At 32.2% G+C, this 16,166-nt stretch overlaps 1 protein-coding gene across 3 annotated transcripts in view; it reads right to left on the bottom strand.

Moving 5' to 3' along the window:
* Positions 1–2,021: 2,021 nt before the first annotated feature.
* LOC144964913 (ferroxidase HEPHL1-like) overlaps positions 2,022–16,166 on the bottom strand; it is a 27,313-nt gene continuing 13,168 nt past the window's right edge. For all 3 annotated transcript variants that reach the window (XM_078899693.1, XM_078899695.1, XM_078899694.1), the window contains exons 9-20: positions 15,557–15,819; positions 14,865–15,073; positions 14,257–14,404; positions 13,513–13,725; positions 12,855–13,062; positions 12,134–12,286; positions 10,973–11,059; positions 9,156–9,356; positions 8,120–8,266; positions 6,009–6,138; positions 3,862–4,066; positions 2,022–2,263 (exon numbers count right to left, since the gene is read on the bottom strand). In XM_078899693.1, coding sequence (XP_078755819.1) covers positions 2,214–2,263; positions 3,862–4,066; positions 6,009–6,138; positions 8,120–8,266; positions 9,156–9,356; positions 10,973–11,059; positions 12,134–12,286; positions 12,855–13,062; positions 13,513–13,725; positions 14,257–14,404; positions 14,865–15,073; positions 15,557–15,819 — 2,014 coding nt within the window. In that variant the 3' untranslated portion in view covers positions 2,022–2,213. The remainder of the gene's footprint in view (positions 2,264–3,861; positions 4,067–6,008; positions 6,139–8,119; positions 8,267–9,155; positions 9,357–10,972; positions 11,060–12,133; positions 12,287–12,854; positions 13,063–13,512; positions 13,726–14,256; positions 14,405–14,864; positions 15,074–15,556; positions 15,820–16,166) is intronic.

Below are 16,166 nucleotides of genomic sequence, written 5' to 3'. Positions count from 1 at the left end.
GGGGAAACCCGAAACGTCCATTTTATCTGTTTTCGTATTTTAAATTGAAGCATACATTCAATTTAACATTGTTATTTATTTCTTCGAGCTTCGAACAGCAACATTTACATATATTTGGATATGAAATCCTACCAGTAATCTAATAAAATCTGAAGTGGGCAACTGAACGGTTTTATAATGAAACAGCTTGGAAGACATCTATCGCGAGGGGTCTTAGCGGATTATACATTAAAGCCGTTGTAATTTTACTCTTTTTTCATGACGTTAATTTATTAATTTCCTCATAAATTATTCCTTAAGCTGTGTTTGTTTTCTATGACGTTTTATTCCGTTGGGGTTTGGATGTTGAACAACGAGCACATATTTATAGGTCTGGTAACAAATGCAATTCTCGGCGTGATTTAAATTGTTGTAATGAACAATACTTTTTGTTGATTCGAGAGGTTTTTTTCCATTACAACTATCAGCCCATAACAATTTAAGTTATCAGACCTGCATATAAGTACACGTCGATGCTGTGATCTGTCTCGACAATAGTCGAATCTCAGCAAAAGTAAAACTATTATTAATTATGTTTGGCAATGAGAGAAAACTTGGTTTCCTTTTTTGTCAATGGTTAATGATATTTATATAAATAGAATCACCAGCTAGGCTTGAATGAGTACTTGACAATATACAATGCCCAATGGATTTGGTACCAGGATAACAGGCAATTTGCTCTTTGTGAAATAAAAATGTTATAAAAGCTGTAGCATCATACATTGTCAGATCATGTTTTCAAAACATTCATGATTAGGTAATAAATAAAATGTCTAATTCACCATTAACATTTTAGTTACAATGTAAGCAGAGGAGAATAAGAGTCAAGTTGTATCAAATATATTATATTTTTATTTTTTTCGAGAAAACTTTCACATCAAGCTTGATCGACAGATCCTCAACTCCCCAAAAGGTCTCAAATTGTGATTAATTTTTTAAAAAGTTCTCTTTTGCCACGAAAAAGAAGTTTATTTGTTTTATTTAAACACTTGAGAAAACTACAACTTTGTTTTTGACTATATATATATATATATATATATATATATATATATATGTGTGTGTGTGTGTGTGTGTGTGTGTGTTTCCCTATCATTCTATCATTAAGTGTTATGAACTTTGAAATAAATTGAATTATAAAATCCAAAGGAGCAGGCTAAAAAATTCGCATATGACAATGATCGTTGGTCATAGGAAAACGAGGAGAAACAAAATTGAAAGTGACATTCTTTATACGACGCCACATCATTGCCAGCTGCCACAGTATAAAGAGATGTAAGCCATCCACACGCAAAAGAAAAAAAACAACAAAAGAAAAACACAAACATATCTCAGACAGATCAAATGTTCTAATAATTATACGACATATAATAATATGGCACAGCAATAATGTACATTTCCCTCCAACACTTTAACTCAGGTTCCTCCCTTATGTTATACTAGTGGTCCCACTTTTTTTTAATGCATTTGTCGAAACGTATTGCTTTTAAGTACGTTATAGTATTCATATTTCACAGTTGCGTAAATGCTATAATAAGAAACTAAAGTAATCAAGCTGGACTTCTCGCAACGAAATAGGAACAGCGTTTGATTGGTCTATTCTAGATATGATAGAGACTAATTTGCTAGACTAGCGTGTATACAAATGGTAGCGAGCAGTTAAATAATCCTTTTCACCCTACAAAATAACGTTTTATTCAGTTCCATAATTCCATTGACCAAAATAAATCAATATAACATTAACCAAATGGAAGGAAAGCTTTAATTTAATTCAAAAAATAAAAAGATAATGTGGACCTTGCGGTTTTTTTTTTTTTTTTTTTTGCTTTTGTCAACAAAACAACGATAATTGAAACACTAACAACGATAATTGAAACACTAAAAACCAATGAGACCGTAACAGGGTCACTTTCTCATTTCTTATTCGCTTTGGTGTTTCAGTCATTGTCTTTTGTTGACAAAGGGGAAACCTCTGAAGCGTTCCATTTCATTTGGCTATTGTTATTTTTTATTTATTTCTTTTTCTTTTCTTTTTCTTTGGCTTCAAGCAGCAACATTTTCATTGGACTAAAGAACCGATACTACTTCAAATTCATGTTTCTAAATACACGTCTAAGCATTTTTCTACACGTCTTTTATGCCAGAGTCGTTTCTTGGACTGTATTGTGTTCACGATTTCATCCTATAATAGTATTGGCAAAAGAACCTTCAGGTGGGACATTCTCTCCTGGAATATACAAAAAAAGAATAAATATGAAGTAATTTTCAATGTACGGATAATTCAGTATATAATAATAATAATAATAATAATAATAATAATAATTATTATTATTATTATTATTATTATTATTATTATTATTATTATTATTATTATTATTATTATTATTATTACTATTATTATAATAATCATTATAATAATTATTATAATAATTATTATAATAATTATTATAATAATTATTATAATAATAATACTTTATTCATCCAAAGGAATTTTTTTGTACGGACGTGTTGAACAGACATGATAATAAGTAAGCAAATAACTAGGTGGTATAAGTATGTATAATGTGAAAGTAATAAAATGTGTGAATTGATTTGTATAGTGAGTATGAAGTATAAATTCGTGTAAATAAGTTAAGATCAGTGACCACATTATCTTTAACCATATTATAGAGTACAGGCGAAGATTGCAAAATTTGGATCTCGAATTCTCATTTATCAACTGAATACAGACGGATAATGTTAATAATATAACAAAGTAGAGGATCATTTGCTCATGTACTGTAGTTTCAGTAAAGCCATATTTATAACATAAAAAGTAGTCTTCAGAGCCATTAGGAGCCAGAGTTAATCCAGTTTTCTGTAGCGTGAAACGGAGGATAGCAATTGCTAGCAACCATTTTGGATAGGAATCTAGTCTATTGTAAAATACTTTCTGCCAGACCTAACTGCCCCAGCTACCAAAGTATTGCTGGGTGGACAGGGGTGTCAGAAAAAATTTGGACTTCAACCGGAATCAACATCGGTCCTTTTGCGTGTGCAGCGAGTGCTCTACCATCTGAGCTATCGGGAAACCCATATTTATAGCATGTTGTAGCTTTATTCGAAAGAGATATTAAAATAAGTACTATACGTACAATAAAATATAGCATTATTGTTAAATATAGATTTGTCTCTTTGGTCATGAACTTAACAGACAAGTGTGAATCAAGACCTGTTGGACCTGATAGATACAGGTAATAAGACAAATTGCTAATGTAAAAGAGGTAACGTATCGGGCAATGTGTGCTTGATGATATGGAAATCTAGTACCATTAGGCCTTACGGGGAATCTATTCAGCGCTGTTAAGCGCATTGATCATTGTAAAGCCATTAAAATGCGCTCTATAAATTATTATAGAATTATATGAATTTTATTTTTACATAGATATCTAGTAATCACAAATCGTTCAATAAACATTCGATCCGATCAAGTTGATTTTTAAATTCAATCGAAAACACGTTTATCAAAAAATGTTTAAACTCATACAAGTGAAAGTTGAGCCCTATATTAGTATTAGTAACTTTTATTATTATTATTATTATTATTATTATTATTATTATTATTATTATTATTATTATTATTATTATTATTATTATTATTATTATTATTATTATTATTATTATCATTATTATTATTATTATTATTATTATTATTATTATTATTATTATTATTATTATTATTATTATTTATTACTATTATTTTATTATTATTATTATTATTATTATTATTATTATTATTATTATTATTATTATTATTATTATTATTATTATCACCATTATCATTACCTGGTTTTAGCACAGTGTAGGTTGTCTCCATTCCAGCGGATATGTGATCAAGAACATGACAGTGTAGGAGCCAAGTTCCAGGGTTGTCAGTTTTCATGTCCACCACTTCGGCCATTCCAGGGAACAGAGACAAAACGTCATCTCGATGACCGTTGCTACTATGGAGGAAAGTGTGTCCGTGGGTGTGAATGGTGTGAAGATCATTCTGTGGAACATATTTGGGCTATTTTATCAAAAACAAACAAACAAACAAAAACCGAAAAAAACTAGAGCTTTTATATAGCGCAATATCCACTAAATGTGCTCAAAGCACCTTACAAAGGGTCCCAGACCAACAGCAAAACGTAACATGTAGAACGAGACATGACGCCTGTTAGGCGATATTACAATTTTTTTCGAGACAACGCTGTTGACTGCCAGGTACTCATTTTACACCTGAGTACGGTGAGAGAATGTGAGTAAAAAGGACTCAACTATGCGCCGAGCGAGACTCGAACCCAGGACCTTCCTATCCGAAAGCGAGTGTCAAACCACTAGAATAAATAGTCATTTTTTAAACTTGGCATTAAGCACTTATATAGAACAGTATCTACTAAACTTGCTCAAAGCGCTTTACAAGGGTTTTTACCCAAGAGCAACACTGAAAATGTAGGACGAGACATGACGTATATTAGGTGATTTTTTTTTCGACAAAAGCAGAGCTGTTAAAGGCCATGTATTCATTTTACTCCTGAGTACGGTTAGAGAATGTGACTTAAGGGCCTTTCCACGGTTTTGACTATACGCTGCTCAGAGCGGAACTCAACCCAGGTCCTTCAGATCCGAAGGCAAGTGCCTTACCACAAAGCCACAGCCGCAAATAAACGAATGGAAAGATAGATAGATAGATAGATAGATAGATAGATAGATAGATGGATAGATAGATGGATAGATAGATAGATAGATAGATAGATAGATAGATAGATAGATAGATAGATAGATAGATAGATAGATAGATAGATAGATAGATAGATAGATAGATAGATAGATAGATAGATAAATGGATGAAAAATAACACTGTCTCGCACCAATTAAACAATTTTGGGGAAATTTGGCAAGAAAACTTAAACTTTATACTTGTTTACAGATCGATTAAGATGATGTCTGATTTTGTCAAAAGGACTAGATCTTGAGATGTTGGGAGTCACCTATTGAAATATGTAGCAATTTTTTGACCAAATTTTAAAAAAAGGTTTCTCTTTTATCAGTGTCGAGCAACGTTATGAAGTTAGAAAGCGATTTTCACTTGATGCTACTAAACTCTGGGGTCAAATCGTATCAATCTAAGAAAAATTATTAAATTTTGAAAAGATTTATGAAGGAAAAGATGAAGGAAAAATTACAGTGAAAATATAATCTTTGGTGGGCGTTGTCTGATTAAGTTGATTCCTCCCTCTACTATGGAGACACACACACGAGAAAGAGAGGGAGAGAGAGAGAGAGAGAGAGAGAGAGAGAGAGAGAGAGAGAAGAGAAAGAGAGAGATAGAGAGAGGGAGAGGGAGAGAGAGAGATAGAGAGAGAGAGAGAGCGAGAGGGGGGGGGGAGAGAGAACTGTTTTACACAAACTTCTCTCGTAGTAGCCTTATTGTTTGGTCATTTTCTTGTTGTCATTTTCTTCTTTTTTTCTCAATAGCACCAACACCGTAGTGACAATGCAAGGGAACTGCGTTTGATAAATTCTATCTAAATTACTCTGATCTCTCTATCCATCCAACATTTGTTATTTAACCATTTCTGTTTGATCGGACAGAAAGAAATTTGCGATTGACGTGTAATTTATCCGAAGGTAAGAGGGCAAAAAAATAAAATTCCCGTTAAAGCTACATAAAAACCAATGTTTTTTCTGGTGCCATCCTTTATATGGTATTCCCATATTCAAACTATATATTATATGTCTTTCCTTACTTCCCATAACACGAAATACCAACGGATGGTGTTCTGTTAGATCTAGCATAAAGAACTTTGCGATTGACAAGCATACTATCCTAAGGTTAGAAGGAATAAGTATTGCCCGTTTAACACCACAAAAAAATATATTTGTCTAGCGCAACCCTATACCAATCTTTAGCCTAAAATCACAGTATATAATATTACATTATGCCTTACCTTACTTCCCATAACCATGAAATACCAATGGACAGTGATATTGTGTTCCATCACCAAGTCAGGATTATTGCCGTACAGTCGGCCATTGATGGAATGCATTTTGTTGCTCTCATCAAAATCAGGATCTGAACTGGAAGTTGTGGGTGGGGGGGGGGGGTATTTTTTTTTAAATGACAAAATGATTCTATCTTACGGGAAGGTTTGTCATACGGGACTATTTTTAAGGAAGATCTAATAATTCATACCTCAACTACTAAGCAATTAAACATTGTTGTGAAATTTTGTGCAAAAGGAAACAAATAATATTTTGAAAGCAGAGCTCAGGTGCGAGTGATGGTTTGAAGCTTTATCTGCATGTAAATTCCTACCGAATACAGATAATCAAATAAGATATTATTGCTGTCAAAACAAAATAGATTGATTTATCGAAGAACACAGCGCCTTCACCACTCAGCCACCGTGCTTAAGCCATCTGTTATTAATTTTTTAACAAAGTCAAGTTAGAGCTTTTAAATTGCTAAACATCAACAGCAAAATTTGTTTTTTAAGCTTTCATCTTTTAAAACAAAGATGAAAAAATGGAATAATGATAAAATTCACAAAATACTTAATTTAGGTCTCATTTTTTGTTGTTATAGCCTTAATAAGCGATTTTGCTGGTCGTTTTGTAATAAATAAATTCATAACTCAAGCTAGCATTATCTGTTTATTGTTTACATTGTTCAATGGATTTTGAACGACATTGTAGAAAATAATAAGCTTTTGGCTCAGGTCAGGTAAACTTTTTTTGGGGTTTTTTCGTGACACCTCTCATCAGATCAATATAGTTGAAGAAAAACAAAAGATATATTAGATGAGAAAAAGGCACAAAGAGAGAACGATAAAACAAGAAGTATCTAAAGGATTCTCCATTAAGCTTTTTTGATAGAAATATCAAATATCTTTAATGCATTTATTGTAGGAAGTTAATCACTCACCCATAGCCAGTTCCTATTTTGTTTGCTGCATACTTTAAAATGTTTTGCCGTATGTAACAACTCAAATTCCCATGAACAAGAAGTATTCAAAGGATACACCATTAAGAATTTTTTTTAATAGAACACGTTATCTTTAATCCAGTTAATGTAAGAATTTGATTACTCGCTCCAAAATGAGTACATATTCTGGTCGTGCGGCTATGTGGTCTTGTGATATGACACTCGCTTTTGGATAGGAAGGTCCTGAGTTCGAGCCTTGCTCGGCGCATAGTTGAGTCCTTGGAAAAGGCTCTCTGCTCTCACCGTACTCAGGTGTAAAATGAGTACCTGGCCATTAACAGCGTTGTCTCTGTCCGAAAAATTTAATATCACCTATCAGGCGTCATGTCTCGTTCTACATGTTACGTGTTGCTGTTGGTCAGGAACCCCCCTGTAAAGCGCTTTGAGCACGTTTAGTGGATATTGCGCTATATAAAATTTCAAGCTCAAGCTCAAGTTTGTTGCATGCTTCATAACGGTTTGCTGTGTGTACCAACTCAAATCTTCATTAACAAAAAGTATTTAAAGGATGCTCTATTAAAATTTTAAAAGTAAATATCATGCCATCTTGAATAATAATAATAATAATAATAATAATAATAATAATAATAATAATAATAATAATAATAATAATAATAATAATAATAATGATAATAATAATAATAATAATAATAATAATAATAATAATAATAATAATAATAATAATAATAATAATAATAATAATAATAATAATAATAATAATAATAATAATAATAAATAAATAAATTTAAAAAAATAATTTTAAAAAATAAATAAATAATATTAATAATAATAATAATAATAATAATAATAATATAATAATAATAATAATATAATAATAATAATAATAATAATAATAATAATAATAATAATAATAATAATAATAATAATAATAATAATAATAATAATATAATAATAATAATAATAATAATAATAATAATAATAACAATAATAATAATAATAATAATAATAATAATAATAATAATAATAATAATAATAATAATATATACTTTATTCATTTAAAAAAATGGAAATTCGTTTACAGAATGCAGTTAATGTAGGAATTTGATCACTCACCGATAATCAGTCCCGAGTCTGTTTGTTGCATATTTTATAACGTTTTGCTGTATATACCAACTCAAATTCTCATTGAATATAGACATAAGGATAAAGAACTCCGGCTCCTTGCTCTTCCTCTTTCCTTGATCATCGAGAATGCCTTGTCTGTGTTTCATAATACAAGATTTGATTACAATACGATTGTGTAAACTTGTTTATAACGTTGTGAAGTCTTAAACAATAAATAGCTACATCTATAAAGCAAGACCTGGTAATATTTTATCATTTCTCTAACAATACCGTAATGCAAATTTTCTAAGTATGGCTCAGGCGATGATTATCTTTAGAGGGCTTTGTCCATGTAGATACAACCTTAGTCTCTCTTTACACTGCTACAAGTCAACCAATGTATTATAAAAGAACCGGTGTTCACAGTGATACTTTGAAAGAGAACATTTTTCAAACCTTTCATCTATTTTAGATTGACCTGATGCGATCTGGTGAGAATTCGTATTGGTCTCAAGATGAAAAAGCTCTCTCACTGTATTATCAAATTTCTTGTCGTCTTTCACGGGTATAATGATTTAGTAATGTCGTCTTTCATAAAGACCTATATTAGTATTGAAAGAGAAGGATAAATATAATAATATCTATGCGGTGTGTAATATTTGTTTATTAATGAGAAAGAAGAGTAGATAGAAGGTGATTTGGTGTGATTGGCTATTAACAAAAAATAATTTTAAATCCTAGATTACTTGAAATTAATACCACGAAAGGGTAAAAAAATGAATATAGCAGCTAAGGTTATATATATATATATATATATATATATATATATATATATATATATATATATATGTATATAACAGACTTATTGTTAACTTTTACAGAACTGTTTCATGCCACTAGGGCATATATATATATATATATATATATATATATATATATATATATATATATATATATATATATATATATACATATATATATATATATATATATGTGTGTGTGTGTGTGTGTGTGTGTATGTGTGTGCGTGTGTGTGTGTGTGTACCTGCAAATTACAACTGGCCCAACCAAACCAGAGAGTACGTCTTTGACTTGGTCTACGGCAGAGTAATACATCCAAGATATACAATCCGGGTCATTGGCACCCGGACCAGAACGAGGCGGCACATACCACGTGTACTCCCTAGTCGCTCCTGGGGTCACTTCCGCCTTGTCCGTCTTGTAAGTCTTACCAGAGTCCTTGTGACTGAAATATTATAATATATATATATATATATATATATATATATATATATATATATATATATATATATATATATATATGTTTTAAAATTATATTAGAGAGAGATTTCATACGGGACAACGTAACCACCAGGAAAGTCCGTACAAAATGTCAAGCTAAGACACATTAGCCTGTTTAACCTTCTCCTTACCAACTATAGGAAAATCGTCACATTCGTTACGATGCAACCAACATTTTCTTATTCAAATTTCTCTTGTACATCATAACATTTAAAGAAAATGAACAGTGTGTTGTGGAGCATGTTTTACTAAAGAAATTATTTATCGCTAGAACTTACTGCTATTGTGTTTGAGTGATAAAAATATATTTTGTGTTAGTTGGGTGTGAAGTTTTGGGGGAAAATCCTGAAAATGGCTGGTAAGGAGAGAGTTAAAGCAAAATACCCACTCAATGTGCTTAATACGTACAAAATACTGACGGGAGTATATGACAAAAAAAAACGTGAATTTATTCTGAGGTCAACTGATGTTACTCCAACAACAGGAAATACCACCAGAATTCCAAAACATCACTGAGAAAATACCCATTTGCCCTAGGAAAGAGTCGCCAACGTATGGAATAGTCTACAAAATCTGTGTAAATCAAAATTTCATAAGTAGGTACCTACTTTTAAAACCGTCTTGATAAATTTTGATCAGACCAAGAAATCTTATACGATAACTTCAAAGCCAAAACCAAGTTAACTGGAAGTGGGGAAGAAATGCAGGCAAAGATGATTGAGTCCGGTGAAGACACCAATTATATGTAACTTTAAGTAACGCTTTACAATGAATCCCAAGTCAATAGCAACCGTTGACAAGCAGGACAAGACATGGCATCTGTTTGTTAATATCTATCCCGTTTTTTTCTGACAGAAACAATTCGTTTCCCTACCAGGTACTTATTATACACACGAGTATCGTGAGAAAATGTGAGTATGTAGCCAATACAAAGGATTCAATTTTGCACCAACCACAGCTGGATCGACTAGTCACAAATTAAGTGGCATTCCACTCACTGCAAGAGACTTTTCATGAATGTTGAATGGATTTGTTTATGAAAAACAATCTCTTACCATTATTATTATTATTATTATTTTTATTATTATATTATTATTATTATTATTATTATTATTATTATTATTATTATTATTATTATTATATTATTATTATTTTATTATTATTATTATTATTATTATTATTATTATTAATATTATTATTATTATTATTATTATTATTATTATTATTATAGTTATTATTATATTATTATTATTATTATTATTATTATTATTATTATTATTACCATCATTATTACCATTATCATTATTATTATTATTATTATTATTATTATTATTATTATTATTATTATTATTATTATTATTATTATTATTATTACTATTATTATTATTATTATTATTATTATTATTATTATTATTATTATTTTTATTATTATTATTATTATTATTATTATTACTATTATTATTATTATTATTATTATTATTATTATATTATTATTATTCATATTATCATCATCATCATTATCATTATTATTATCATCAGCATAATGTTCATCATGCACACCTATATTTCAGTCCGTGTGGATGCATTGAGTAAGACCTTGATGCCTTGTTCCAAAAATGTATTGTGATTTTATCGTGCACCTCTGCTCTGGAACGACAAAAATAATATTACAGTTAAATGAACGTCAAGATTTAATTAAACAAGTCATTTGTCAATATTACACAATGGAAATGAATTAGACAAAAAGTTTACAGGATGATGATAACGATTATGATGATGATGAGGAGGAGTAGGTGGAAGAGAAGGAGGATGGGAGAGGAGGAGGAGGAAGAGGAAGATGTTTCTGGCTGATGATGATTATGATGATGATGATGTTGATGATGATGGTTACGATGATGATGATGATGATGATGATGATGATGACGACGACGACGACAATGAATGTACTGCTGCTGCTGCTGATAATGATAATAATAAAAATAATGAAAATAAGTTGGAGTTCTGACACAATTGGAAAAATACGATTAATTTTTTTGGCCAGAAAATTCGTTTTAGATATCGAGCGATCAAAGTGACCATTCGGCACCAAGTTTGGTAATGTTTGCCAAGATGAGGGTCATTTTAATCGATTGCTAGTTGAAGGATGAGTCTTCTGGCCAAAATCTAAATAAATGTTTTTTCCAGATTATGGAAGAACTGGACTTTGCCAGATCCAGCGGTATCGCTTGAAAATTGAATTTAAAGTTTAAATTAAAAAGTCATATGCTTCCATTATGGCGGGTAAACATAGTTTGGTAAACTTTAAAACACAAACACTTTTAACATTATATCACATTGAATTAAATTACAATGCTCTTCATCTGGTTTAACCCACCAAAAAACAAGATTGTCGCAACATATAAAGTTGTCTGGGGGGGGGGGGGGGGGGGGGGGGGTCTCGATGGGGGAGTTGATAGAGCGCAAGCTTCACACATAAAGGGGTCGAGATGATCACGGCAAAGTTCAGATTTATTTTCCAATCATCTCCCCATCCTTGTCCACCCAATAATGATTGGGTAGCTGGTTATGTTAGATCTGGTGGAAAGTATTTTGCGATAGACTAGCATCCTACAAAATTTGAATAGGCAATTGCTATTCTCCGTTTCACGCTATTGAAACCGGGATTTATTCCGGCTCTATGGCTCTAATGGCTCTGAATGATAAAATTTTTACATAGATTACCTTATAGCAGGCCCTAGAATGTCCATATGTTTTTCATGGACATCCCTCTTTTTTTGGACTGTAAAGCTGGAGTCTGTATATTCCCGAAACACCGCCTTCCTGTATACGTCACCAATAAAGTCCTCGTCGTCTCGAACAAAAATGTTTCCTTCGCTGAAAATACCAAATTTTCAAAAATAAACGAAGGTTCGCCAGCCGTTCCAACAATTTTAGTAGATTTTTAAAGTGTGTTGTGTAAACACATACGAAAAGAATATCGTCAACCACTTACAAATAGTCGATATTAACCGCATTAGTTACAATACAACCTAAAAGTATATGAAATGAATCAATATTTGGAGTATGGTCTTGATATTCATATTAACTCATTAGCCCCTATTGCTCACTTTGCTGTGGTACACTGCACCTGGCGCCTTGGTTATCTCACTCTTTTATCGAGATGCACCCTACTACACATCTTACATTCGTAATAATAGTTTATGTAAGACAGTGATGCACGAAACAATCGAAGGTCAAAGGAGGAGAGGAAGACAACAAAAAATGTGGCTACTACAAGAATGGTTGAAAACTGAATACGTATATTATTCCAACTAGATCAATTATAATATTTGAATCATTTTCATTGAAAACTGAGCTCATATTTAATGCAATCAATATCCGTTTGAATCGGAGGAATAAAATCAGAATGTGACAGAAACTATTAAAAACCCGAAATGCTTACTCTCGTGGGTCATTGAGATCATGGCCGGTGATTAGTGCCCGCTCCAAGGGGGCATAATCCCACTCCACTTCCTCTGCTGCGATATAATACACCCTGTTTCTGGGATATACACCAACGTGGGGCATGTTATTACAGTAGGTGACTTCATACAGCCCGTAAGCCCCTCTGTTCTTAGGCTGGGAGGTCATAGATTGAATTAGCCAAGAACCTAGAAAATAGGACAAAAGTTCAATTGTATAACATTGTACATTGATGATATTTAGAATTATATTATGTGAAGTAAATAGGGATTTGAGTGAGTGACATAAGGGTTAAAAATTGTGAAAACAGATATATTGTATTAAGGCATTTGTCTATTACAGTTTTTATAAATAAATGTATGAATATAAGACTGCTCGATGTTTGGTTTCTATTCTCTTTTCTGAAAATAGCGATGGGGGCCAAGGCGACTATCTTTAAGATCATCTTTCTTTCTACTGTCTTTTAATTTTTGTCTACAAAAGTTTATTTTATTTTCATTGGGTTTTTTTTTATCTGAATGATGATGATGATGAAGATGATGGTGATGATGATGATGATAATGATGATGATGATGATGATGATGATGATGATGATGATGATGATGATGATGATGATGATGATGATAATGATTCCAAACCTTTATTATCTGGTTTCATGTGTAATGCAGCTGTTGTCCCAGCAACCAATTCCTGAATGTTCCTATTTTTGCCCTGTGTGCTGAAAGTGTTTCCATCGAATCCTACAGAATGCACGTCCTCATTGGAGCCCAATGCCATTGCGTACCACGTGACATTGTCATCATAACACATAGATAGGCCAGTAATAGTTCCAAATGCCTTGCCATTGATTGCTATTGAGAAATTTAAACAGGTAATTGAATCCAAAATGTCTATTTTATTGATAGATTATAAGGTAGCCACTTGAGTGGCAACTTGATGAAACCAATTTACTTAACATAAAAGTGATGCAATGTTGCTATGTAAAATAAATTGAGAAACTCGAAAAAGAAAACACAATGAATTGTTAAAGTAATTTTGTGTGTTGTAACAATTTATCTGGAGAGCAAAGCAGGTGAGTATTTTGGTTCAGAAAAGTGAGTGGAGCTTGCAATTGAGTTGATAATAATTACAGGTCATGAAGTAAGTAGAAAAGTCCAGAAGACACTGGAGAATAAAAACTTTTCCACCGGTGGGAATTCGATCCCACGATCCAATTGTAACTGCATAAGGCATGGCCAACTGGAGGTCCCTAACAGTCTAGTCGTGGATTCAATTCCCATCGACGCAAAGTTTTTATTCTCTATTGTCTTCTGGTACTTTTTCTAGTCACTGCATTTGTTGTGAGTATTTTAATTAAACGCCGAGAAGCAAGACATACTTACTGTAAATAATGTTTGACGCCACGAAGCCTTCATCTGGCTTGTCTCCCAAGGGACGTTGGGATACAAAATGCTGAATGTTTTCTTCCAGGAACATCGACTCATTCTCGTCAAACATTGACAAAAACACAAAGAAACTCTTGGGCTTCGGCTGATTTTTTAAAAAATCAAGATGAAAACGGTATAATGTCAATATATGATTAATCATATGTGTTACAAATCAAATAATTAATATATGGGGAACACTAAATGAAATGTAGTACAAAAGACAGAAGAAACTCTGGCAGACACCATCAAAGAGTGGACAGGCCTGGACATTAAAAGCCTTCTAGAAAAGGCCAGAGACCGGGATGAATGGCGTGAGGTTGTGAAGTCTGCATCCACTGCGACATCACTGTTTCTGTCAAAAGAGATTTCATGGCGCTTACAGGTTGCATGTCTCGTCCTATTATAATGTCCAGTGCTGCTTTTGATTTGGGATCGTAAAGGACTTTAAGCGCTATTACAGGTTATTGCATTGTAAAAGTTTACATTTTTTAAAATAATTCATTTAAAACTCAGACATATCCTTTACAATAACTTCATTGCTTGCATGGACAAGATTGCAATACCTGGAGTTGACTGTAACCTTTACGACAAACTAGAATGGGTCCAACAAGCCCTGTATTGTGGTCTTTGGTGGGATGGACTCCTGATGTGTAAATGTAGTTTTGGCAATCTTCACCACTCTCCTCCAGAAGGTTGCCAGGGACTTTGAATGTGTACGTATGTCTATTTCCGGGACTCACGACGCCACGCATGCTGTTCATTGCACCAGCCACTGTCATCAAAACCAAAAATGATGTTTATTATGACTTATATTCAATTTACTATATTTTATCACCCAATGCGTCTCTAAGCGGTATTATATCGGGATAGATAAGGGTGGAAAGTTGAAACTTTAGTCACGAATATGAAACTTGAGATAAATTTATATTCAATAGATGGAGAATAATAGTGATGGATAATATTATATATAAATGTAAAAAGGCGTTTAATCAGTCAAATCAAATTTTATCCCCGTCTTATCTTCCTGGAAAATTTGTAAGTAAAAGTGAAAGATATATATATATATATATATATATATATATATATATATATATATATAGTGTGTGTGTGTGTGTGTGTGTGTGTGTGTTTGCTTGCGTGTGTTTGTGTGTGTGTTATTTCGAATATCTAAAAACCAACTTAATTTGTCAAAGTGTAAGGTTAAACCTTTCATTTGAATATTGTTCTTTTGTTTTGTTTTCAATTATAAACTCACCATTTCCAATTTCCTCCGAGTAGTCAAAACTGAGGGCATGAGGAAGAAACGAGATGGGGAAGGACACCTTGTTTGATAGAGTGACCTTAATTGTATCACCGACCTCAGCTTCAATAACCGGCCCGAGTATGCCCATGTATTTCTGATCATCGGGCCTAATCACCTTAGTGCTGTAAGTGCTGTCTGTGTATTGGAAAAACCTGGCCTTTTTGTACTTTCCACCAATTCTCGAAGCATCTTTTCTGAAGAAATACTCTGATCGACTACGGAGGACACAAAAGTAGAGGGAGCAAAGATTATAATATATGAAGTAATACGTATAAAGGCTGCTAAAAAGGGACGTGTTATCAGCAGTCGGGAATCAGCAAAAAGTAGGTAATGAGAAGTATTTCTACCAGTAATAAGGCGGACATAATAATTCCATTAGATACATTATATTCATATTAAATCGGATGCCGAAATATCAAAAATTGCTGCTCTTTTCTACTGATATAAGCTGCGAAGAAAAGAAAACAATACTTAGATTACTTCTATTTTAAATCTACAAACGACAAATCCTTGAATCATCAGTTTTCTTCCGTGTTTCAAAACCACCGACGAACGCAATATC

Source organism: Berghia stephanieae, chromosome 2 (genome assembly GCF_034508935.2).
Source record: "Berghia stephanieae isolate SIO BIC M18660-M18661 chromosome 2, UCSD_Bste_1.3, whole genome shotgun sequence".
NCBI lineage: Eukaryota > Metazoa > Mollusca > Gastropoda > Nudibranchia > Aeolidiidae > Berghia > Berghia stephanieae.
Note: the sequence above shows the minus strand (reverse complement) of the source record. Positions and strands in the feature narration are given on the sequence as shown.